The sequence below is a fragment of the Rhinolophus sinicus genome, linkage group LG05 (assembly GCF_036562045.2).
Source record: "Rhinolophus sinicus isolate RSC01 linkage group LG05, ASM3656204v1, whole genome shotgun sequence".
Lineage (NCBI taxonomy): Eukaryota > Metazoa > Chordata > Mammalia > Chiroptera > Rhinolophidae > Rhinolophus > Rhinolophus sinicus.
The window spans coordinates 6,747,551-6,771,307 of record NC_133755.1 but is presented as its reverse complement, the minus strand read 5'-3'; the positions used below and the strand labels follow the sequence as shown (position 1 = coordinate 6,771,307).

Here is a 23,757-nt window from a genome sequence, read left to right as displayed (position 1 = left end):
ACTTTCTGAAGCAGTTCTGGAAGTCCTCTTTCGTGAGTTTCTTTAGTTGTGCTGTTGTGGCTGCCTCGATGTCCTGAACTGTTTATTTTTCATGGTCATTTTGACTTTGGGGAAGAGCCAGAATTCACACAGTGTCAGATCCGGTGAATAAGGTGGATGAGGACACATTGCAATGTTTTTATTTGACAGAAATTGCCGTACCAGAGGCCATGTGTGACACGGAGCTTTGTCATGATGGAGGACGAAGTAAAGACACTCACAAAAGAGACTTCCAGAACTGCTTCAGAAAGCGGCAAGAATGATGGGATTAGTGTGTTCGAAGCAAGGGGGAGTATTTTGAGGGAGGTTAACGGCAATGTGTCTTTTACTGTAATAAATTTTTTTATTTAAAAGTTCACCATGTTTTGTGATCACATCTCATATATATCATGTAAGGTAGAAAATCAGAGCAACTATTATTCAAATTTAGTCCCCAAAAGATCCACTGGCTCGATGTAGATATTTTAGGAAATGTCCTTCTTTCCTTTCCTTCTGCTTACTGAATATAGTTGAGCATGAGGGAGTTTCGTATATCTTCCATTTGTATCTGCTCTAGTTCTTTTTAGTCAATAACCAAGTAAGCTTTTTAAAATCAATAAACAAGCAAGCTTTACACCCTCTCTGCGAACAAGATAATAATTGGTCTGACAGATAATTTCTCCCAGGCTGACCACATTCAAACAAGTAATTACACTCGGCAAAATATGCTTTACCAGTTCTTTGCCCCTGCACTTCTCCCAGTCTTTGCCCGTAAGACCTTAGAGGAGATGGCATGTGACACACTGCCAGGGCAGGTAGGCACTCCAGCCAGCCGCCAGCTGTGGAAGCCTTTCACCATGTCCAGCCTGGGCTAGGACTCCGTGATGGGACCAAGGCCACCAAGCCAGGCCGAGCCCCTGGGTGTCAATAAAAGACTCCGTGAAGCCAGGGGAGGAGATGAGAGCTGCCCGGGGTCGCGGATTCTGGACTGCAAAGGCTTCGTGAGGACTGCAGCATCTGAGCTGGACGTTACAAGCTGACAAAAATCAGAGGTAAAGGCACGCCAAGCAGAGGCCATCATATGAGGAAAGGCAGGACAATGGGAATATGAGGCATGGAGTGGGGACCGCCACAGGCCTGGATCAGAGCAGGAAGGTGTCGGAAGCAGCAGCAGAAAAGGAGGACCGAGCAGAGGGCGAGGACCCAAAACCGCTGGGTTTCCAAAGCCACAGCACGGAGCTTGCACCTCCTCCTGCAGATGCTCTGAGAGGAGCCGCACGGGGTTAGAGCCGCTGCTCCAAGGGGCCCGAGCATCACTGGTCTGGCTGGCTGAGGACACACAACGAATTCAGTGATCAAATAAGCATCAGTAATCAAATAAGCACCCTAAAAGAAAGCAACTGTGCCTTTTTAAAATAAAGTTACAGTAAAGACAGGAATCGATTTATCTTCCCAAAATCAAAATGAATCAAGCTGCGAACTACTCAGCAACCTGACCCAGGAGGGTTTCTTTCAACCAAAAATAGATCCAATTTTCAGTGTCATGCAAGTCACTGAAAACTCAGGGGATTAATCCTTCTGAACAAACGTCAGCCCATGGTTGTGTACAAGAGCACAGACAAGGGGACTGTGCGGAGGGTAATGTGGTGACACTGACAAAACCTTATCTTCAGCTGTGCTCACGCTTGGCCCAGCAATTGTACTTGACAGCAGCCCGTCCCAAGTGTGTGCGCCATCTTTATTTATTTGTATGTTCATTGTGCATAATAAACAGGATACGTAAACACTTAGTACATCACTGTTGGAAATTGTGGCAAACACTGCACACTGCCTGCCGCGGTCATGAGCAGAGGGCTGGTTACACACAGTAAAGTTTATCCGGATCATAGAGATTGTGCAGCAGTCAAGAAGGGGGAAGCCTGACATGTAATGAAACATTAAGGACACATTATTCAATAATGTGAGCGCGTGTGTGTCGGGGCAGGGAGACTGTGTAAATGAACTTTAAGTACAGCAAGACAGAACCCAACTGTTCACAGTAGTTCCACTTGTAGGGAGTGGATTCGCTCGGCGCTAAAGTAGGAAGAAGATACGACCTTTGTACTTTTAAATTTCTCCATTTTTCTTATTTCTCTTTTTTTTTTTTTTTTAAAGAATGTATTATTTGGTAACTTTTAAAGATGAAATCTAGAAAGGTAAGGTCACACAAATGATCTGGGCATCTGAGAAATCTGAAGCCTTTGACCCCACCGGGATATAAGGTCTGCCCCCAGCCATCTGTCTCCCACTAGAGCCTAAGATCCAGGCAGCCTGAGACTGTGTCTACTTCATTGTCATCCCAAGCACCTGTCACACAGCCAGCCACCCAACAGGCAGTCCCTGCCGCCACCACCACCACTGACCTGGGCCAGAGGTGAGTGCATCAGGCTGCGAGTCACGGGCCTGGGTTTCCATCCTGTCACTCAGCGGCTGGGTAACTTTCTCACCTGCCTCCCCAAGCAAAGAGGGGCTGTCCTGAGTCAGCCTCAGGCACCGCCCTGCTCCAGCCAGCTGGAGAACAGGATGCACGGGAGGCCAAGCTTTCACTCTAGTCCACAGGAAGCTGAAGGCAGTGTGACGAAGCACAAGCCAGTAAGGGGTGGGCGGGCAGCCCCAGTGGGCTCTGAACCTGGAGACAGACTAGAGCAGAAGCAATGGACTTGCACTTGGGTTTTAATGAGTTCTGCCTGTTAGCAGTTATGGGAATTTAGACAAATCACTTTAACTCTCTGAGTTCACTTCACTCATCTAATGATATTACTGATTACTTGCTTTTCAGAATTACTATAAGATGTAAGCGAAGTGACACATATGCCCAACAAAAGATCGCAGCTTAAGATCTACTGTCCCCCCTGATGGGGTGTGGGCCCCAGAGCAGCTGCTGGCCTGTGTCTTGGCCACTCAGCGGACCGCCCCCCAGACCAAAGGGCCGGCACCACAGCTAAAACCTGCTTGAAATCTGCACCTTTTTTGCATAAAATAAATCTCTTGGCATATAGGAGACCACAGTTTCTCCACCTGATTATCTTTGCCTTTCCTCTGTATGAGATAAACCTCAGTCCCTCGTCTGACGCTGCCTCGTCCTTCTCTCTCCATCAACATTTGATTCATTTATCACTTCCTTTCTTGTCTCTTGGCATTGAATTAAGATTTGCAGTTGGTGGGATTCACCGTGTGCTCAGGACTCCCCACTGCCACCCTTGCACCCCTCTCAGTAAGTCACCCCAGCAGTCAAGATTCTGGGTGCAGAGTGCCGTGGGCACCAGCAGAGCATGGGGGTGGGCACACTGCCCTGTACTTACTGGCTCACTTTGTGGTACAGCTTAGCTATGCCTTGGTGGGTCCAATCCTTCCCGAGGGTGGGCAAAATGTGGCCAAGAGTATCTGACCTAAATAAGGATAGAAGTGGGAAGAACAACATAAAGAGGGTATCACAAAAGGGGGTGCGGGGGAGTCTATTCCAATTCACGCATCATAAGTGCCTCATAAAACAAAATGCTAACAAGACCCACAACTTCCTTTCTGGACAAAAAGCCCAAAACTAAAGTAATCAAAGGAGAAGGCTCACAGAGGGATGCGTTAATACACGAATAGACTGAGCATGTGTCAAGCCCTTGACTTGCTAAATCAAAGTGAAGGGCCATCCAGAAAGGCACGCCCTTCAGAAGTGTCCACATGAGCACCAAGACCGGAAGCTGACACCCAGGTGGAAACAGCTAGCAAGCCCTAAGGGCAGCTGCCAGATTCAAGGAACGAAGACTCCTTGAGCAACCCCAGTGCACAGAAACTGAACTGCATGAGCCCCACGATGCCATAGAAAGAGGACTGAAACGCTGGCTCCAGGCCCAGGGGTCCCACAGCCCCAAGTCAGCGGGACCTACCTGGTGATTGTCCCGTCGATATCAGAAATGATAACTTTATCGTCCCAGTTCCACAAATAGATGGTACCCTCGCAGCGACACGTGCCTTGATACTGTGTGGTGACGCTGAAAACCACGTCATTGGGGCCATTCTTCAACTTTAAGCTTTTCTGAAAAACATGAACTCAGTGTCCTCTCAAGGGGAAGGCCCAGGTGGAGAGATACTTGGCTTCTATGAGGAGCAGGATTAGGAGTTTTGTTTTTTCAAATCACTGCCCTGGGCCACTGTGCAGTTCTTTCTTTCCCTATCTTGCTCTCCGTGAGGAGGGTTCTTTCCAGGTTCTGGGCAAGCTGAGATCCAGCTCTCCTTGCAGACGCACTTGCAATGCAGCTCACACACTTCCCTCACCGGCCTCCTACTTCCAAGGGTAACGCTACTTTGACCCCGTATTTCTGGATGAGAATCACCAGAAAGAGTTAAGTGACAGGCTAGCAGACTCAGCAAAATAAACCATAGTTTCAGAATAGGTCACACTTACTACTCCGTGACTAATATGAAGGGCCACGCCAGGGGAGACAAATTTAAACCAAGTGCGGAAATATGTTTCCTTCCCTAAGTAGACACGTTTTTAATGGTTTTTATACTGACACAAATTGAAGGCGAGCAGTCTCGGTTATCAGGCACATCTCATGCCCAAACACACGTAGTCTAGACCCAGGGAAATCACACCAGATGCTGCCACACTCCAGCTCTCCCCGTGCCGCTGGTTGCAGCCACTCGCCACACAGCCACACAGGGCTGCAGAGATGCGTGCGTGGCCTACGTGGGTGTCTGGGCTGTCTGTCATCTCTTCTCATTAAACACCATCACGACAAAGCCTGGGATCCTTGCTCACTGAGTGCTCATGAAAAACAGGGTCCAGGGAACAAGGTCGTGCACCCACGCAAAAAAGGTCATTGTGACCATCATGGGCCCTGCCACCTGCAATTCTCTAAATCCCATCCCAAGTGCTTGATTTAGGAAATGCATTTGAGGAAATAACAAACTTCTCTCTAAAAGTGGCAACACCCCTACAGGATTTTTGGTCTATCAGTCATTTACACCTCGGGATAAATTAGATCCATCAGGCTACCTTCCACCAACACTTGAAAACAGGGACCTCCAGGGCTGCATCAGAGAGGACAAAGGGGAAATGATGCTGAGACAGCCTGGTCAGGTGCCGACGTCGCGGTGGAAACATGGGTACCAACAGGAGGGTAGCCAGAGGGCAGCAGGCACTCCGGGATAGAAAAGTGTCCGCAAGTACAAATGGGAGCCAGAGAGCAGAAGGGACACTGTCACACATTTGGGTGGCTGTGCCTTGGCCAGTGCCCACAAACAAGGGAAGAACAGGACACTCACCAGCTGCTCTGAGGTGAGCCGGAGGGTCTTCTTGTAGCTGACGTTGGACAACAGAGGGAGGTGGTTTGCACTTGATGGCTTGGCAGCTGCATGCTCTTCATCACTGGAGGATGATTCATGCTTTATTCTAGAACACACAGTGACGTAGTCACCAATTAGGAAATGCATCTGGGTAGCCATTAAAAATGCATTAGGCCGGAATCAATGACGGAGCCAACGGGTTCTCTCCTGAGCACTGCCTCCTGGGTGGTCATTTACCATCTGCCCTTACATTTATCAATGAACTCGCACTAAATTCCCATTCATAAAGCTCTTGCATTATTCAGCTGGGGCTGCCTCTCCTCCTTCACTTCCCTATTTACAAGCTATCATCACTCTATTTTAAACCAAGAGGCTCCCCTTCCTGATGAGAAGGGTTGAGTCCCTCCTTGCCTAGAAGGACGCTCACAACGTTCTCCTCCCCTTCTGCGGGCCAAGCACGAGGAGCCCACATTTCCACATGTCTGACCGAGCAGCACCCTGTGTCTTCCTCTCCAAATCCACAATTCCAAACAACGAGGGCACTCTAGGACTCGCCAGAGGGTGCCAGAGCAGACCAGGACGGTTCACCAACCCTCCCCAAGCCCCTGAGCAGGCTGCCCTGTGAGCAAGGGCTGCCTCTGACCAGCTGGCACCGAATCCAAGGCCAAGGCTTCTGGCTCCTCTAGACTTTCCCGTTTGCTGGCGGGGCTGAGAGGTGCAGGTGGGAAGCAGACTCATTTTCTTTAAATAGCGCATATAAAGCATATCAGTAATTAGTTGTTCCCTAGATTAAAATCCTGCTGTGGATTTTAATCCTCAACCCAACAATATCAGCTCTGCTTCCCAGGACCATTATCTTTAAAAATGCCTTAACTCGTACAAAGTGCTTAATAAATGTTTGTTAGGCTAAGTGGAAAAGGCTGAGTGGCCCCCAAGCAGGCATATTCTACCCCCTCGGGGACACGCCTTTCTGCAAAGCTTCCTTCCGGCACATCCCTATATGCAAGACTTGTATGCGTACACAGGAGATGTCTTCTTATGAGCTCTTCCTTAGTGCTAACGTCCTTACCCTCTGGCCTCCTGTTTTCCCCTTGCCTCCCTTCCCTTCTACTGCAAAATTGTCAGCTACCTCCTCTGCAACCTGTTGCTGTCGTCCTCCATGTGTGTTCATTCCAGAAGCAGTTCCTACAATGCAATACTGCCCCAAAGTAGGGGAGAGTGAGCGAGGACTCCGTGACACCACAGCCCGCTTCTGTTATTTCTACCACCTCTCCCCGTGTGGAGAATGAGCTGCCCCTCCATAAGGACCCGCCCCTGGGGGCCCAGGAGAGGCAGCCTGTGGGCTGCGGGCTGGTGAACTGGAGCTCATTGAACCAACAGTCATGTGCACTGTGCTGGGTGTTGACCATACAGCAAAGAACCTGGCCCTGACTCTACCAGGGCTTTCGTCTGCATGGTCACAACACAGCAGGACCAGTGCTACGAAAGGAAAGCAGAGGGCGCCACAGGAGCAGCTGGACAGAAGGCCTGGGAGCTGCCCAGAACGATTGGGCTGGATTCACAGACTTGGCCACGCCGGACACAGCCCTGTGAATGAGCCGCAGGTTAGAATCCTGGTTGGTCTGCGGCAGGGCTAAGCCACACGTGGGTGAATCCACACCCATGACATTGCCACTGATTTCATGGAGAATGAAAAACGGCATAGCAGTTAATCTGAGAAACCCAGGTTTGAAGGCCACAGGAACTTCAGGCTGTGTTACCTAGCACAAAGCACGTCTTTTCTTTCAGCCCTGATTTTCTTATCTTAAAATGCAGAAAAACAAACTGCATCCCACTCAGCAAAAAATTCCAGATGCATGGATGCAGTCAGACAGCCTGTAAGGAGCCGGCCCGGGAGACACGAGGCCCAGGAAAGGCCTCGCAACCTGAGATTCCTCTCTGGGCCTCAGTGGCTCATCTGGAATATGACATGTTCCAACAGGAGTCCTGTCCAATTCCGACCCCCACGGAGCCTATGAACAATGCTGGTCCTTCTGAACCAACAACCCAGAGGCTTTCAGACAGACGGGAAGACACAGTCCGGGAGCCCATCGGCCTGACAAGCGCCTGGGTGGGAACCAGAAGGAGACGAGGCTCCAGGCCCCTCACTGAATCGGAAAATGTTTATGTTCCATCCAAACAGTTTGGAGTGAAATGAGATCCAAATGCGAACTAGAGCTCCTAGTGACAACAGACTGATGTGTGCCTCTGCTGGTCGGGTGCGGGAGCAAGCAGGAATTGCTGTTATTCCATCTGCTGCTTAAAAAAAAAAGAATTCTAAAACTGTGCAGCATGCCATGTTTGCAGGAACACAGAAAGGAAAACACAGATACAAGAACTAAAACGAGACTGACACACTGGGCTGCTGGTCGTTCCAGCTGAGGACGAGTATACGGTCATTTGTGGACTTGCCACCCCATGTGGAACGACCTGGCTCCCGCCCGAGCCCCCCCTCCCTACCCCACTCTCGCAACGGCTCATTAAATGTTGCTCACTTTACAGCATCTGCAAGAAGCCACAAAACAAAAGGGCTCATCTCGCTTGAAAGCCTATAGCTGTGAACGTCTAAGCTAGCACTTGTCACAGTGTACGTTTTTCAAATGGTATTTTAATGATTTGTATGGTGACAAGCTGTTTGCTCAATTATGAGACTTCAGGGACTGTCCTGTCAATCAAGTCTGTCAATTAGGAAAGTACTCCTACACCTTTTTTTTTTTTAGTCAACTGTATGAATCTAATTAGGAGACTAAAAGTCTAAGATGCCAGTAAAAATTAAAAGATTTACATTTCTCAACAAGAACTTTATGTTAAAACTTTTCAGAATCTCAATTCCTTTTTACAAGAGTCATTCTCCCTTTTTCAGGTTTAATAAAGAGGTGTCATGTGACTAATTCAGCATGATGATTTAAACTATTTAACTGAGAAAAGCATTTTTGTCAACATTGAGTAGGATTGTATCAGGCAGTAAGAAAATCCAAAACGCTTCAAATAAACCACGCCAGCTGGTGTCCCAACTTGGGAAGAGCTGCAGAAGTGTCTTGCTGTGCCCCCGCCTTGAGCCCACCCAGCGTCATCGCGGACCCTCCAGGCCGCTGCGGGAACAGGGAAGAATAACAGTGGTGGCACCAGGCCCACAGTGTGCCGGGCCTTGCAGCATCTGTCATCATGTTCCGTCCCCTTTCAACCTCTTCCCGCCTCAGGCCCATCTTCCTCTAGGTCAAAGATGGGCAGATTGCGCGCAGAAATTGGCAGATGTCCCATGGTGGGCCACACCTCGGACTGCATCTTAAAACATTTGAAACTGCTTGGTTAGGACGAGCACGGGTCCTCCAGGTCACCACAGAGCCAGTTTCCCGACTTCCCACGCAGCCTCTGCAGGCACATCCCCTGGGGTCTGTTGGGCTTAACATTCCAGATCTCTTTCCCCGTGAAGCTGTTGTGGGGGTTAAATGAGCCAACATCTGCAGTGTTGGGGTCCTTCTCATCCCCCTTTCACAAATGAAGGAAGACACACTGAGTGAGGGGTTGACGAAGTCGCCAAAGGTCATACACAGAAGGTTGACAAAGTCCCTTCTCTTACGTCTTGCCTGTGCTACCTCTCGTGTTTGGAAATTACTGCCAGGACAGAGTTCTTAAAAAGAATTCCAGGAGAGCAGGACGTTCCTTGTGCAGCTAAAGCGCTGGTTTAAACTGCTTCGGGCAGGTTTGCGTCTTTGCTCATGTCCCCTCTCATGATCTTGACAGTCTCCTGTGCAGCTTTCCCCCAGCCCGGCTGCTCCAGGCAGGAATAGTATACTTGTTCCTTTGCTCAGACACAGTAAGCAGCTTGCGTGAAGCCAGGATTCCCAACCAGGTCTTCCCGACTCCAAGCCTGCTGCTTCCCTCTAGTAGCAGTAAACAGCCACTTACTGAAAATCTCATGCTTAATATATCGCTTCGAAGGACTGCAGGTTCTTATCCTGTGCTCCCATCCTGAACACACCTGCCATCTCCCTTCCAAGACCACTCAAAGCCAAACTCAAAATTCTTGCTGGGAAAGTATCCAAATAATCATGCTCGAGAGCCCTTCCCCAGACATGAGCGTGCGATGCAGGAGGAAGGGAAAATGGACCACAAGATCTGTCAACCCTGCTCCCCTGTGGCGTGCAGATAGGCAGGGGCTCAGGGGCAGCTGGAGGACCAGGACGTCCCCCAGGAGAACAGAAAGGGCGTCCCCCGCCAACATTCCCACCAAGAGTGCACAGGGCCACTTAAGGTCATCTTCAAAAACAGTTGTATCTGGACCTGCACACTCTTCTCCACAGAGAACAACAGAGAAATCAGATTGTTTCCTGCTTGCCACCTACCCCGGGTTCCTACACATATTTCCAACAGTGAATTCTAGAAACAAAATAGTTTAAGATAGAGAGCTTTGGCCAGCAGTCTGAGGACTTGGAATCGAACGCCCCCCTCCTACAAATCCACAATATATTGGGACAATCTCCTCAGTTCAGTAATAGCTCAACAAGATCCACGCAACACCTACTGGGCCAGGCACTGGTTTGGCCTCCAAGGTACAAAAGTGATTAAGATACACATCTTGCCTTCAATTAATTTGTTAGCATTTTCTGTCTGCTAAATAAGAAATGCAATCCTGGGTTTCTTAAGCACAGAAACAGCGTGAAGGAGAGGTAATATGTAAAAGGTATGCATTTGCTCACTCAGGGTCCGTACATACCGTGTTTCCCCGAAAATAAGACCTAGCCGGACAATCAGCTCTAACATCTTTTGGAGCAAAAATAATGTAAGACCTGGTATTATATTATATATCATATCATATCATATCATAACATATTATATAAGACCCAGTCTTATACTATAGTAAAATAAGACTGGGTCTTATCCTAATTTTTGCTCCAAAAGATGCATTAGAGTTGATTGTCTGGCTAGGTCTTATTTTCTGGGAAACACAGTAGCAGCAACGTCATAATTAGTGGGTGATGGCATTGCCTTCAGAGTATGGCTACCCCCAAAATCCCATACAAATAGATTAACCTGAAGACGAAACCCTGCAAACGTTGATCAGTGTTATCAAAACCTAATGTCTCCTATGCCAAGTTCATATGAGTCTATATCAATACTTAGAAAAGTAGCAACATAAGTCCCAGGAAGTATTTAAACTACAGAGAGGGGCAAGTTTCTTCAGAAGGAAAACTTATGTCCATTCTGCTATTAACGCTAGTGTTAATCATCACCGTTATTATTACTACTTCTTCTCTATACTGACGGCTGTCACATGCCAACACCATGCGAAGCGCTCTGGTTACATTATCTCACTTGAGTCTCATAATTACTTTGAAAATTAAATACCTAAGGGAGCGACTGCCTCCATTTGATTAGTGGGAAACCAAGTTAAACTGCTCCAGGTCATTGAGTAAATGACAGAGCCAGGGCTGGAACCCAGGTCTGCCACCCAGGTGCACGTGGGTCCCAGGTGGGAGCTGTTCGGTGAATCCTATCGGCATCTGCCGGGTCTGGGCCATGACCTTGGACACAGAAAGGAGCTGCCGCACCCCAGGTGGACTTGCACTGTACCTGGTGGCCATGCTGAGCTGTGACGGCTGCTCCCCAGTATTGTGACTCTTTCCAGCCAAGCACTGCTCCGGCTTACTTTCCTGGAGAAGAAGACGAGAAGGAGTCGGGGTGTGCCACAGAGAAGCACCTGCACAATAGCTGGGGTTTCACGATGGGCTCCCCAAAGCCTACGGCAGGGACCCAACTGCCTTCCCCAAAAGCACAACCCCCAGGGAAGGCAGGGCCCTGCCACTCCTTGGCTTAAAAGTATACAATTAAGCTGAGAAATATTTTGGACAGAAATGAGTCTGTTTTCCTTAAGTGTTTGTGGCACCAAACCAAACTTCATAATCACTGTAGCTTATGCAAATGGTTGATCAAGGGCTGCTTGGATACCCAAGGGCTTTCAAAATATTTTCTTATAGCTGCTGATAGAAATGCCTGAAAATATTTTCACACCATATTTTGCTTGGGAAAATGTGGATGCATTCTCTCTTTCTCAATACCACATACTTTTAATAGCAAATGCTCCTCTGAGGTACTAGAAAGAGCTTTGGAATTCTGAGAGATCCGGGCTCAGTCCTGCTGCTCACGCTTGAGATCCTTGGGCAGGTCATGGAATCTTTCAGAGCCTTATTTCCTCACCTGTGAAACGGGGGTGATAATGTCCATCCCCTAACGCTGCTGTGAGGGCTACAGAGATGCTAACGTGTTTCCCTAAAAATAACACCTAACCAGACAATCAGCTCTAATGTGTCTTTTGGAGTAAAACTTAATATAAGGCCGGTCTTATCTTACTATGATAAGACCGGGTCTTATATAATTAATATAATATAATATAATATAATATAATATAATATAATATAATATAATATAATATAACATAATATAATATACCGGGTCTTATATTAATTTTTGCTCCAAAAGACACATTAGAGCTGATTGTCCAGCTAGGTCTTATTTTCGGGGAAACAGTACACGTCAGCACAGAACCCGGCCCGTCAGCACAGAGCCCAGCCCACAGCAGACAAGGGAGGAGCAAGACACCACCACCCCCAGGGGCCACGGGAAGCCATCAGAGGCCAGACACAAGTGTCAATGGACAAAGGATATACAATTAACCTCATTATTTATGGTTGTTTGGTCAGGAGGTAGTTAGGTCGGGAAGTTTTTAATATTAATAAAGAAAATGAATGATATAAACAATATAACAGGATGACTATCTTAACATATGATGAGGACAACTATTTTCAAATATTCTTTAGCTTTTTATAAGCACACAAGTAATTGATGTGATAACATGCCGGGTAATGTTTAAGTTATTTATTGAGGCAGGTAACTTAGCCACCACTTCTAACAATTCTTTATCAGATGTTAAAAATGCTAGTGTTAATCAACAACATTCATCACTCTGTCTAGTGCTCTTAGATATACATATATATATATATATGAAATAAATGTATTTCAGGTTTTTTATGAAATATTTAATTTCATAACTGTTCCTTATTTCATGCTGGCATTCCCCTTAGTTCAAACTGGTGAGAATCTGACTATTCCATAATAAATAGGTCTTTGAAATAGACTTCTGCCTAAATTCTAGAACATTATACTCCCTAATAAGGGAACCTGAAAAACTCAGGTAGGCTAACAGAAAATGTGAAAGAACCATTTTATCTTGATAAAAACCTTCCAACAGACTTTTTCCCTTTGAACTAATGGAATAAATAAATAAATTGAGCTCACTGGGGTTTCTTTTACTATTATAATAACCAACTTGACTGTTGTCCTTGGTGTTTCTTCCTACTACATTCCAAAAGTAACCAGCATTCCCTCAACAAATATTCGCTGAACCCCTGCTCCATGTCCAATATGGACATCAGGGAGAACTCAGGGATCAAAGCCACACATGGTCTCGGCCTTCATGGACTGTGGGGTCTGAAGGGAAAAGAGATATTAATCAAACAGTCAAACTAATATGTATATAATTATAAACTCTGGCAAAGTTCATGAAGGAAAAATTCCCAGGCAGAGATAGGAGAACAGAGAACAGCAGACCAGGCTAATCTGCAGAGAAAGGGACGTTTGAGATGCTGGTTAATTAAGTGAAGAGATATGAGAGGGATCCTAAGAGCACCAGACAGAGAAAACACCATATGCAAAGGTCCTGGGGTAGCGTGTACTTTCAGCCAGTGAAGCTAAAGTACAGAGGGCAGGGGGAACATGGCAAAAGATGAGGCTAGAGAGGGAGGCGGGGACTAGGGTACACAAGTCCTGTGACCATGTTAAGGATACTGGCCTTGATTATGAGAACCCTGGGAACCCCCTAAAATGCTGTAAGCAAGGAACAACATAAACTGGACCAGTACCCTAAATAGACCAGTATAACTACAGTATAGAGAATGAAGACGGGAAGAACGGATACGAACAGTCCACTTGGAAGTGATCCTGGGAGAAATAACGGTAGGTTAGATCTGTGGGCGTGAAGCTGAAGAGAAAAGGAAAATCTGAGAAATAGTTACGATGACAAATTGATAAGCCTCAGAGACGGACTGAATATGAGGAGCGAGGAAAAAGAAATATCTAGCGTAAGGAAGTGTCTAGCCTACGGATGGACAGTGGCACCATTTTCTGATGATGGTCCAATGGAGGAATTCACAAGAAAATTGTGAATTCAATTTTAGAAATGACAAGTGTGGATCCCTTGAAGTGAAGCAGACACATGGAGATGTCCGTCTAGTTGACGATTTGATAAATGGACATAGAATACAAAAGAATGTCTGGCTTGGAAATAAAAATGGAGTCATCGCATGGGCATGGCTGAGGCTGCCGAGGGAAAAGTAGGCAAAAAGAAGAGAAGGCAGGGCAGCCCTCGCAGAGCCCCTTATGGAGACTAAGCCAGAGGAGGAAAGCCAGGTGGACATAGTGGCATGGAGTCAAGCAAAGAAAATGCTTCAAGAAATAGGTTGGGAGGTAGACATAGATCTGAAAAAACGTATAGGCATTTATAGAAAACGGAAACCAGAGCCATGTACATTTAGACATGCCACTTAAGTGAAATGACTAATGAGAATTAGTCTACGGTTGTAAGTGTACCTCACTAAAATCATCCTCACAAGCAGAAGGAAAATATTTAACTTAAAAAAATAATAACAATTTAAACTATCAGGTCGAATGCCTCCTTTTTACAGACGAAGAACCATTCCAGAGGAAGAGTGACTGGACCATGGTCTCTGAGCTAAGAGGTAACGGAGCAAGGAAACGGAGCCCAGCTCTCTGCTCAGCTTTCCAGATCCTTCTTCTCTACCTTCCTCACATACTCTGATGCCCTTCCCCATTTTGGGGCAGAGCTGGCTCCTGCAAACTCTGTGTTATGGCTTATGCTTATTTCTCTGACATTAACAGCTTGAAAAACTCCACTACACAACGCCAAAATTTACTGAGCTAAGTAGAAACACTCTATTGTTTTCCACGCTTACCTCCTTGATTGTGGTATTTCTTCCCCTCCATGAAAACCACCATCTTCCTCCCTTTCTGGGCATCTTATCCCTCATGATAGATTCCACAGTGGCCTGTTTTAAATGTATGGTAACATAAATAATGGAACAAAAAAAAAGATCAACTCAGCACATTCAAACCAAAAGACACACACATGCAAATTAAAGTAAGATTACAAACAATAAAAAAAAATAATAATAATCAAGAGAAAACACAACATACTATGTGCGAATTAAAAATTTTTGAGAAGCAAAACCTAATGGCATCCAAAACTACATTAAGGTAACTTAAGCATGAAGACTTAAAAAGATGTTAAAGGAATAAACAAACAACAACAACAAAAATATAACAACAAAAAAAAGAAAGCATTGAAAATCATTAGTGATTAGTAAGACCAGAAGTTTTCCAATTAAAGTGGCTTACTGGTTATGATATTGTTACTATCAATATGATGATTATAAAATAAAAAATGAAATGATTAATATGGGGTATAGGGTAAAAGAGTCTTAAACAAAAGGTAAAATGCACAGGATGTTTTTAGTAAATGTAAATTCCCAAATTTTGAAAAACTGAACATTAACAGATGCATTTAAAAATCTCAAGTGTTAAAAAGAAAATTCATACACTTGCCCTAAATAAATGGAAGTTTGATGGGGGGAAGATTAAATATTAACTACTAATTTTCTAAGTATTTTCAAAGAACAAAATATCTATCTTGAGGCTAATTCCAGTACCAAGGTAAATGTTATCTAATTTTCTCTCCTTGGTTTGTAGAACTATCAGGGAGCTGACATATCAGCTAATAATGAAAGAAAGATCTGGGGTGGCCATTTAGCTCAGTTGGTTAGAGCGTGGTGCTAATAACTGGTTCTAATAACTGATTGAACCATGCGCTGGTTCAATCCTCGCATAGTCCACTGTGGCCTGCACTCTCCTTAAAAAAAAAAAATTAGAGTTTCAACCAAATAGGTTGCAGGTAAGTGGAAAGATAAATAATTCACATATTTAGCCTGCAGTGTGCTTTTTACCATTTAAAACATCCCTACCTGACACAAGGGAAATCCTGCATACACTAAAATACAAACCATACATACCCTATTCACAAATAGAACAATCCATAAAAATGTCAATTACCTTGTTCCTAATTCATCCATAAATGTAATAGAACTCCAATAAAAATAAAAATAAAAAAACCTAGACAAACTGATTCTGATGTTCATTGGAAAAACAAACAAAAATAGCCAAGAAAATCCTCAGATAGAAGAGTAATAAGAAGGCACAAGCCTTACTAAATATTAAAATATATTTAAAACTATAATAATTAAAAGAATGCAGAGTTCATACATGAATAAACATATTAATGGCACAGAAGACAAAGTCCAAAAATAAATCTAAATGCATAGAGAAATATAAAAGATGATAAAGGTGTAAATGCCTGTCAGTGGGGGCAGGAGTTTTCTAATAATGAAAGGTACTGGGATAATTAGGGAGCTACCGTGTTTCCCCAAAAATAAGGCCTAGCCGGACCATCAGCTCTAATGCGTCTTTTGGAGCAAAAATTAATATAAGACCCAGTCTCGTATTATATTATAAGGCTGGGTCTTATATTATATTAAAGTAAGACCGGGTCTTATATTATATTAAAGTAAGACCGGGTCTTATATTAATCTTTGTTCCAAAAGATGCATTAGAGCTGATGGGCCGGCTAGGTCTTATTTTTGGGGAAACACAGTGTGCCAACCTGTTAGTTGCCTCTATGGGTACATCATCTCCTTCCTTCCTTTCTTCTTTCCTTCCTTCCTTCCCAACACATCCAAAACTCTGTTTAAGAATCAGACTACAATATATTCCAGTAGGGCAGGCTTAATTCCAGAGGCTGAACCTCAATTGGTTTACACCATTCATAGTCATCCCACTGTTTTGCCAACTGGTTTGGGGGTGGTCATGTGACCAAGTTGTGACCAATGAAATGTGAGAAGTCTGTCTCCATCCTTCCTATTTTGGATTTGGTTGTATGAGGAGTTAATGTGTAGAATAGTCATCTTGTGATCATGAAGGGAAAGTCAAGAAAATCACAGAGAAGCTAACCCAAATTCATCACGCCGGGAACTACCAACCTCTAAGATTTTCATTATGTACAATAATACCCCCTATTATTTAAGCTACTTGTAGTCACTATGTTTCCTGCAACCAAAGAATACTGATTCAATAACCAGCTAAGAAAAAATTGATTTGGTTCCGGGTACCTCCCCCATTACTCTCAAAATACAATCTGGATAGATCAAGGATTTAAGAAAGTACTTGAAGAAGAGACAGGGCACATTTTCCAAAGGTTTGGAAATGGGAAGCAGGGCCATGTCAAGTGTGACACAAAACCCAACAGTTGTAAAAGACTGAAAATTTCTACACATAAAAATAATTACAAATTAGGTAAATACCATAAAGTCAAAAAAATTATTGACAACTTGTAAAAAGATTAGGATGGATTTCTTTATGTCTAGGAGCCGTGTGTATTTCCTTTTCTGTGAACTAAATCCTTTAACAATATTTCCATTGCACCGGCCTTTTCTCTGATTTGTAAGAGTTGAAACATGTAATGCAAAAATTTGTCCCAGGCCATGGATACCAGGCAGCTAGCAGGGGCAAAACAAAACCCATGTGGAAAAGCATGCCCTCCACCCAGGGCACAGACAATACTTACAAATAAAGTACCCCCAAAATGAGGTCACAATCCCCAAATCCCAACAGACACACCCACACACACGTGTGCACACCCCCAAGTGAGCATACACTAAACACAATCAAATCAGACTTTCCAGAACCTCAGACATCAGGGTTATCTGACAGACTACAACATCCAGAGCAGCACAAAGCACTTGCTAAGTGTGCAAAGGATACGTGTGTAAGACATGGACTCTGCAGCGAAAAGAACGTGTAGGAAGACACAGCATTGAAAAAACAAACAATTCCAGGCGAGTGTCTAGTGAGTCGTCAGGAGGAGGATGAGAGCAGTGGCTGCTGGGGAGCCCCGGCCAAGTCACCCTCCCCGTCACAGCCACTCACCGGCTCTCAGGTGCAGCCAGGAGCTGCCCAGGCCCGGCACTCATGGGGCTTGTTTCCTGGCTGAGCCACGCCTGACGAGGGCATCTGGCGTGCTGCGTCCCTACCCCTCCCCTCGTCATCCCTGGGCTCTGACACCTGGGCATCCATCTGCTCTGCCTGCACTTGTGTCCCTAGCACGGCAGGTGTTGAGAAAGGAAGCCCAGAGGAGGCAGGAGGACTTGGTGGCAGTGCCAGGACTGGGGGGTTTTGCCTTGATGAGCAGGAGGGGGACGGACATTCAAGGTGCCAGAGACGCAAGCGAGACAGATTCGAAACCCCTGACATCTATACTCATGAACTTCCAAAGAGCACAGTGTAATTAACTTTGTGGTTCTTAAAAAAAATAATAAAAATTGAAATTCCGAGCACCCACATAGATCTGTCCATCATTTTTCTTTCTCATGTTAGAGCTCACCTTTGGCAAAGGTTTCTGGAAAGCTTGCATCGCCAGGAGCAGCGGTGCTGCTGTTGTCCAGTTATAGTATCTACATAAAACAATAAAATAAATGTCAAAAGACCAAGGCTCAGCCTGAAACCTCATGGAAAGCTTTGGAATTCCAGTCTGGTCCTTAATGAGCCCAATACTTTGTCAGCACCCCTCGCCCTCCCTGACATGTCCCACCCTTGCATGGGCCCCTGTCCAGCTAACCCTGCAGTGACCCCACTGACGGGCCAAGCAGCCGTCCGGGCAGACGTAGCGGGAGAGCCCTGCAGGCCGCCGGAGAGCAGCCCAAGCTCCATGTGTCTGGAGCCACCAATGTGCCTATGGCCTGTCTTGCCACACTTCAGGGAAAGGCAACGAGCTACCCCAAGGGAATACATAAACATCCATGACTGCCTCTTAGGGAGAAAAGTGTGTCGGCAGTCTACAAAAACACCTACACATCCCCTGAGCTCACACAAAGGAAGTTCCAAGGGCCGGAGCCACCGTCTACTCTGTCACATCCGAGGGCAATCCGGGCCTAAGTCCTACAAGCCCGTGACGCGACATGGTGGGTAGAAAATCCAGCACAGATGAACATTAAAATCTACAAGCTGAATCGTCACTGATGTCAGCCTACCAACCCACTGTACAATAATGCAGTCTTCTGTCAATAGTGACAGCAGTCAATTTTTGAAAAGGTTACAAAATATAAATATATAAAATGATTTCTAAGGTCGTCTAGGTCTCTGTATTTGAAAAACTGAACCTGACAGGGTATCGTGCGACGGCCAAACGGCCAAAATGACTTTCAAGAGAAACTTACTTATTCCCGATCTTTACCACAAGATTGGGGTCATCAATGAGGGCAGGGTTGTCCACAAACTGTTGATATGACACGGCTTGCTCCAGAAATGCATCTGTGAAAGCAAGCGTGGGGGAGAGGGGAAAACATAAAGAAAATGTGGTTCAAAAAATAGGCCTATTTTCACTTGCTCATGTCTATAGGTAAATTTTCTTAAGAGTTTATACATTCCACCTGTGCAGCTAATTCTTAAAATGTATTTGTAAAGTGGGCTTCAGTTTGTTTGGGGGCAGTGTCTATGCAGAAATGAAGGGAGGCTGGGCATCTGCGGGTGTGGGGAGTGTGTCCTTAGTTAGGGCACACACATTTACGCAGGGGCAGGTGTGTGGGAAACACAGGAAACAGATGAACAGTAAGCAAGGCTCAGAAACCAGGAGACCTGGGTCTAAGTCACATTTACTGTTGTAACCTTGGGCAAGTGATTAATCTCCCCAAGCCTCAGTTCCGTCATCTGTCACATCTGGGGATAACAGCCATGCCCACTTCCTCGGTGGCTGTGGGGATGGATGAGGTTGTGAATGGAAGGTGCAGTGTCCTGCCTGAAAAAGGCCTCACTCAGTGTCAGCAGGTGGGATTCTGACCACTGTCACCTACAGAAAGTGCGGAGGGCGGCACGAGGCCCAGCCGCTGACCCAGCCCCACCACACTTAGAGCGGCGAGAAGGCCACAGGGTCAGGAGGCAGCCTTGTTTCAGTTCTTCATCATCAGGGTGATGGGTTAGCTGGTCCAGGCGCCAGGATAAGGGCCCGAGTCTTTGCAAGTAAAGAAATTCACAAAGCCTCGAAGGGACGTCAGGGTGGAGACAGGAGTCCAGGATGGCATCTCGGGGCAGGAAGGCGAGGTGGGGCTCATGAGTGGCAGGGGTAAGAAAGGCATGACTTTACCCCATTCCCTGCTAGAGATTCAGACCATTGCAGGGTGGGAGGGATGAAAAAGAGAGAACAGTGGAGGTGGGAGGGGTGGAAGGACAGCCAGGTCTCCTCGGGGAATCTGAGTTGGGAATGACTGGGTGCACTGACTAGGGGTCTTGGGCCACCTCACCACGTGACCATCATGAGACACTGGGGAATCACTTTACAAATATGATGGGTGCTATGAAGTCACTCTCCCCCTAGGCCACCCCTCAGAGCACCCTTCAGATCCAGTTGGAAAGCATCCCTGGACTCACAGAGGTCCCTCCCTCCCCCAAGACCCCACAGCACTCTTGCACCCTTCCAATGCACTGTATGTCATCATCCTACTGTCCCCACCGGGACGCATGCTCCTCCACATCTGCAGGACTGGCATGTGGCCAGGGGACACACACCATGCTCAGCAAACATGCCTAACGATGAGCGGCCCCGATGGCCCTGCTATTGCCTGAAGCCATGTGTGAACAACAGAACCCTGAGGTCAGCCAAGTGCAAGCCAGCAACAAGTAGGTCATGAGCAATGATGAGTCACTTGTTCCGTCACTAACCACACAAGTGAAAGCGACTTCTGACATGAAGGAAGCACAGAAGCCCAAGCTTCTGGACGTTCCGACCAGTTGCCACAAGAGGGCGCGCTCGGCCTGAAAACCAGCTCCCATGCCTGGCGCTGTACCTTTGGTTATCTCCCTGTTGTCACTGAGGCCCCCGCAGAGCGAGATGGCGATGGATGGCAGGTCCCTGAGGCCATCTGAGGTGCTCTCCACGCCACTGTCAATGCCAGAGCTACCCATGGACTGTGGGGACTGGTTGGCTGACCGGGCTCCGTTGTCTGCAGGTTTGGGAATCCCAGAAGGATCTCCACTGGAAGGAGTAAGAGAGTAAGGTGTTCTGAGGATTCTCCTTGTCTGGGTCTCACACAGACATCACATGACTCCAGCAATCTGCTACCCCTCAGAGTAGCAAATGATTTCATCCTAGGACAGACTTTTCATTAAAGCATCATGACAAACAGAGACAAGTTACATGAATTACCTTAGGAGAGAAAACTATCTTTTGCCTATTACATCCCCTGTAGCTCCTCCCAAACCCATGTGAAATGAACTGAAGAGAAAACACACTGTCCTAAGAGGCCACAGTTCTGCGCTTTCACCCTCCAAGGAGCTGGCGCTCCCTACAAATCCCTGGAGAACCGAAAATGGAGACACCTCTTAGAGAGGGAAAGAACAGAGCGCTGACCAGCTTTTTGCCTCTGGTTTTGGTTGTGGGCTAGTGACCCTGCGACATAAACTCAGTGTCATCAGGGGTGCTGGCCTTTTGCCTGCGTTCCTGTTCAGAACACGGAAAGCCAGCCACACAGAGATACCCACACGCTGACATCTACAGAAAGTCCGTTTTTCCGGGTTGCTTTTCACAGCAATATGGCATCCTCCCACTGCCTTTTCTTCCTTTCTAATCGAATAGAAGGAAAAAGTGGCCCCACACAGACAACTATTCAGATTGTAGAAAATGATACGAGGAATAAAAGGAAATGTTACTTTTTGGGAAAATACAGGGCAGCCACTTCGGGATCCATGTCTGTGAGGTCATCCAGGTAGACACCATCAGCCCCAAGGTGCCTGCTCCGTTTGTCTGCAAGAGCAAAGGGGCCCAGTCAGAACGCCGCTCTTCCAGAAACAACCCATGGACTTCTGAGTGTCTCTAGAAAGAGCCTTTAAGCGCGGTGTGCAAATTTGCTCGGAAGTGCCCAAACTGGCCCCAGAACCCCACTGGCAGAAGTCGTCAGCAGCGCGGCAACACTGCAGAGGCAGGCACCGGGTCTGTATGTGGTGCCATCCTTCACCAACTGCGTGACTTCGATCAAGTTACGTAACTGCTACGCCTCCGCTCCCCATCTGTGAAGTGCCTGAATGAACTAAGCCATCACCACATTAAGATGATCACCACGATTCTTACCATTACTATTATTACTAATGATAAAGCTTTCATTAAGCACATCCCCATCAATACGCTGGAGCACAGCATCCTAAGCGGTGCCGTCAGTCACTGTGCACCATGGCTGCAGATTTCCTATTGACTTCTGGCCGAGAATGACGTCACTGGTTCACATAAATTGAGAAGACTGTGGCTAACAGATTAGGTTTGCCATCGTCACTGCTGACAGGCACACTCCTGTGTGCACCGCACTAGGGTTTAGGGAGCACCTACTATGTGCCGAGCACCATTGTAAGCACTGAGAAAACTATGGTAACCCAAACCAAAAAGACTTGATCTCCTAGAGAGCACATGTTCTAGCAGGGGAGTCAGGCAAAACAAAGAAACAAATGATCATTTGAAATGTGATCAACAGAAACTGAAACAGACTCATGTGCCAGAGGGAAATGGGGCCAGGACTGGCTTAATAATCAGCTTCTTATGGAGCCCTGGAGTGCGCTGTAAAGGACATGACCCTTCTGGATCCCAGCACCCCGGAGCCGCTAAAAGAAAGGTCACTGCACAATCCCTAAAGCCCCCTTTACGTCTGATTTTCTAAGGCTACATTCTCGTAATGAATACATTCAGCAAAAGGGCACAGACTGAACATGACAGATGGCACGGTTCCGTTTCCACCTTGCTTGTGTTCTGAACTTTTGAAGAGACAACCATTATTTGCAGAGCACCACATTCGCACAGCAGGAGATGAGCCCCAGCCTCCGCACCTTTTCTCTTCGGAGACTCCGTCTTGCTTGCTGTGGCGCCCACTCCGGCAGCGAGGGGTTTGGGTTCTTCCATCGCGGGCACAGGCTGGGCTGCGGCTCCCAAGGCCTCGATTTCCTCTTCATTCACAAACTGCATGTCTGTCTGAGACTTGTTCGGCTCTAAAAGTGGCTGCACAGGAGGCCCCCCGGCCAATGTTGGCGACTGGTCACTAAACCCATCGGAAGATTCACTGTGAATGGCCTGAAAGTGCATTTTATCACAGATTTTTCTACTGCTCAATGGGCTGGAATCTTTCATCTTGTATGGAGATGACTAAATCAAAGAGGTGAGGGGGGAAGAGAGAGACAGACAGAGAGTCAGAGCACGACAAACAGAAAAAGTTAACCAAAGAACTACAATTAGCCAATTACAGATCTGCCAATCTGTCCACATTTTCCAGAGAAACACTCAAGCCTCAGGAGTCACTTGGTGATTTCCATTCCTGCTCAAGGCCCCAGAAATCAAGAATAAAACTTCCAAAGCAAAGGAACTTTCAGATAAAATATGAACCGCCAAACAGCAGTGAGTGAGAGCAGCAACGGCCAGCGGGTGGAAGCAACCCGCCTGTCCATCAGGTGGGTGGGGGATTCACACGGGGGGCATTTTGCAGTAATGAGAATAAATTGACCACAATTACATACAACAACAGGATGAATCTTGTAAAATTGATCTCTGCCATTGGAGTCAAGATTGTGTCTATCCTTGTGGCGGGGGTCAGTTTGAGCAGTAACTGCAAAGACGGGCGGCTTCCCAGTTGCTGGTTAATTCCCGCTTCTGGGTCTGGGGCGCAAGTCGCACGGTCCTGTTCACAGTGTGAGAATTTATAGATCTACACACTTATGATCTGGGTGTTTCTATGTATGTGTGTTTTATTTCACCCCCAAAATGTTAGTAAATGAGTGAAGATTTGGTGGTTGGTTCATATGAGTGGGAAATTAGCATTTCTGATTCTATCTCTCCAAGGAGTTTCCAGTTATGGAAAAGATTCATCCAAACAAAACCCAAAGAGCACTTTGTGCGTTAGAAATGGGGAAGAGGGTATGCATTTCTGTATCTGACTTCACAGCTTCTAGCACAAATAAAAGCAACGCCCAGTAGGTCTGTGGTTGGAACTATTTTTCCAGAAGTGATGGGTCTACACTTTGATGCCATTTCTCTAGCAACAGATGACATGAATTTGTAAAGATACTTGACTGGGTCAGCATGATAGCTTGTGGGCAGAGAAATCAGCATTTTCTGTGAAAGCTAAATATAACCCAGAAGGGGCATGAATCCACAATTTCAGCCTCCACAGA

The 23,757-nt window shown here is 46.3% G+C and overlaps 1 protein-coding gene across 13 annotated transcripts in view; it reads right to left on the bottom strand.

Moving 5' to 3' along the window:
• Positions 1–23,757, bottom strand: part of LPIN1 (lipin 1) — a 111,421-nt gene that overhangs the window by 17,329 nt on the left and 70,335 nt on the right. For 7 of the 13 annotated variants that reach the window (XM_019751161.2, XM_074331703.1, XM_019751240.2 and 4 more), the window contains 10 exons: positions 22,423–22,735; positions 21,262–21,355; positions 20,400–20,587; positions 18,777–18,870; positions 17,945–18,014; positions 14,409–14,501; positions 10,954–11,033; positions 5,320–5,446; positions 3,939–4,087; positions 3,360–3,446 (listed from right to left, as the gene is read on the bottom strand). In XM_019751161.2, the coding sequence (XP_019606720.2) occupies positions 3,360–3,446; positions 3,939–4,087; positions 5,320–5,446; positions 10,954–11,033; positions 14,409–14,501; positions 17,945–18,014; positions 18,777–18,870; positions 20,400–20,587; positions 21,262–21,355; positions 22,423–22,735 (1,295 nt within the window). Of the gene's footprint in view, positions 1–3,359; positions 3,447–3,938; positions 4,088–5,319; positions 5,447–10,953; positions 11,034–14,408; positions 14,502–14,649; positions 14,728–17,944; positions 18,015–18,776; positions 18,871–20,399; positions 20,588–21,261; positions 21,356–22,422; positions 22,736–23,757 lie in introns of all 13 variants that reach the window. The other 6 variants (XM_074331697.1, XM_074331698.1, XM_074331696.1 and 3 more) reach the window with 2 other exon arrangements.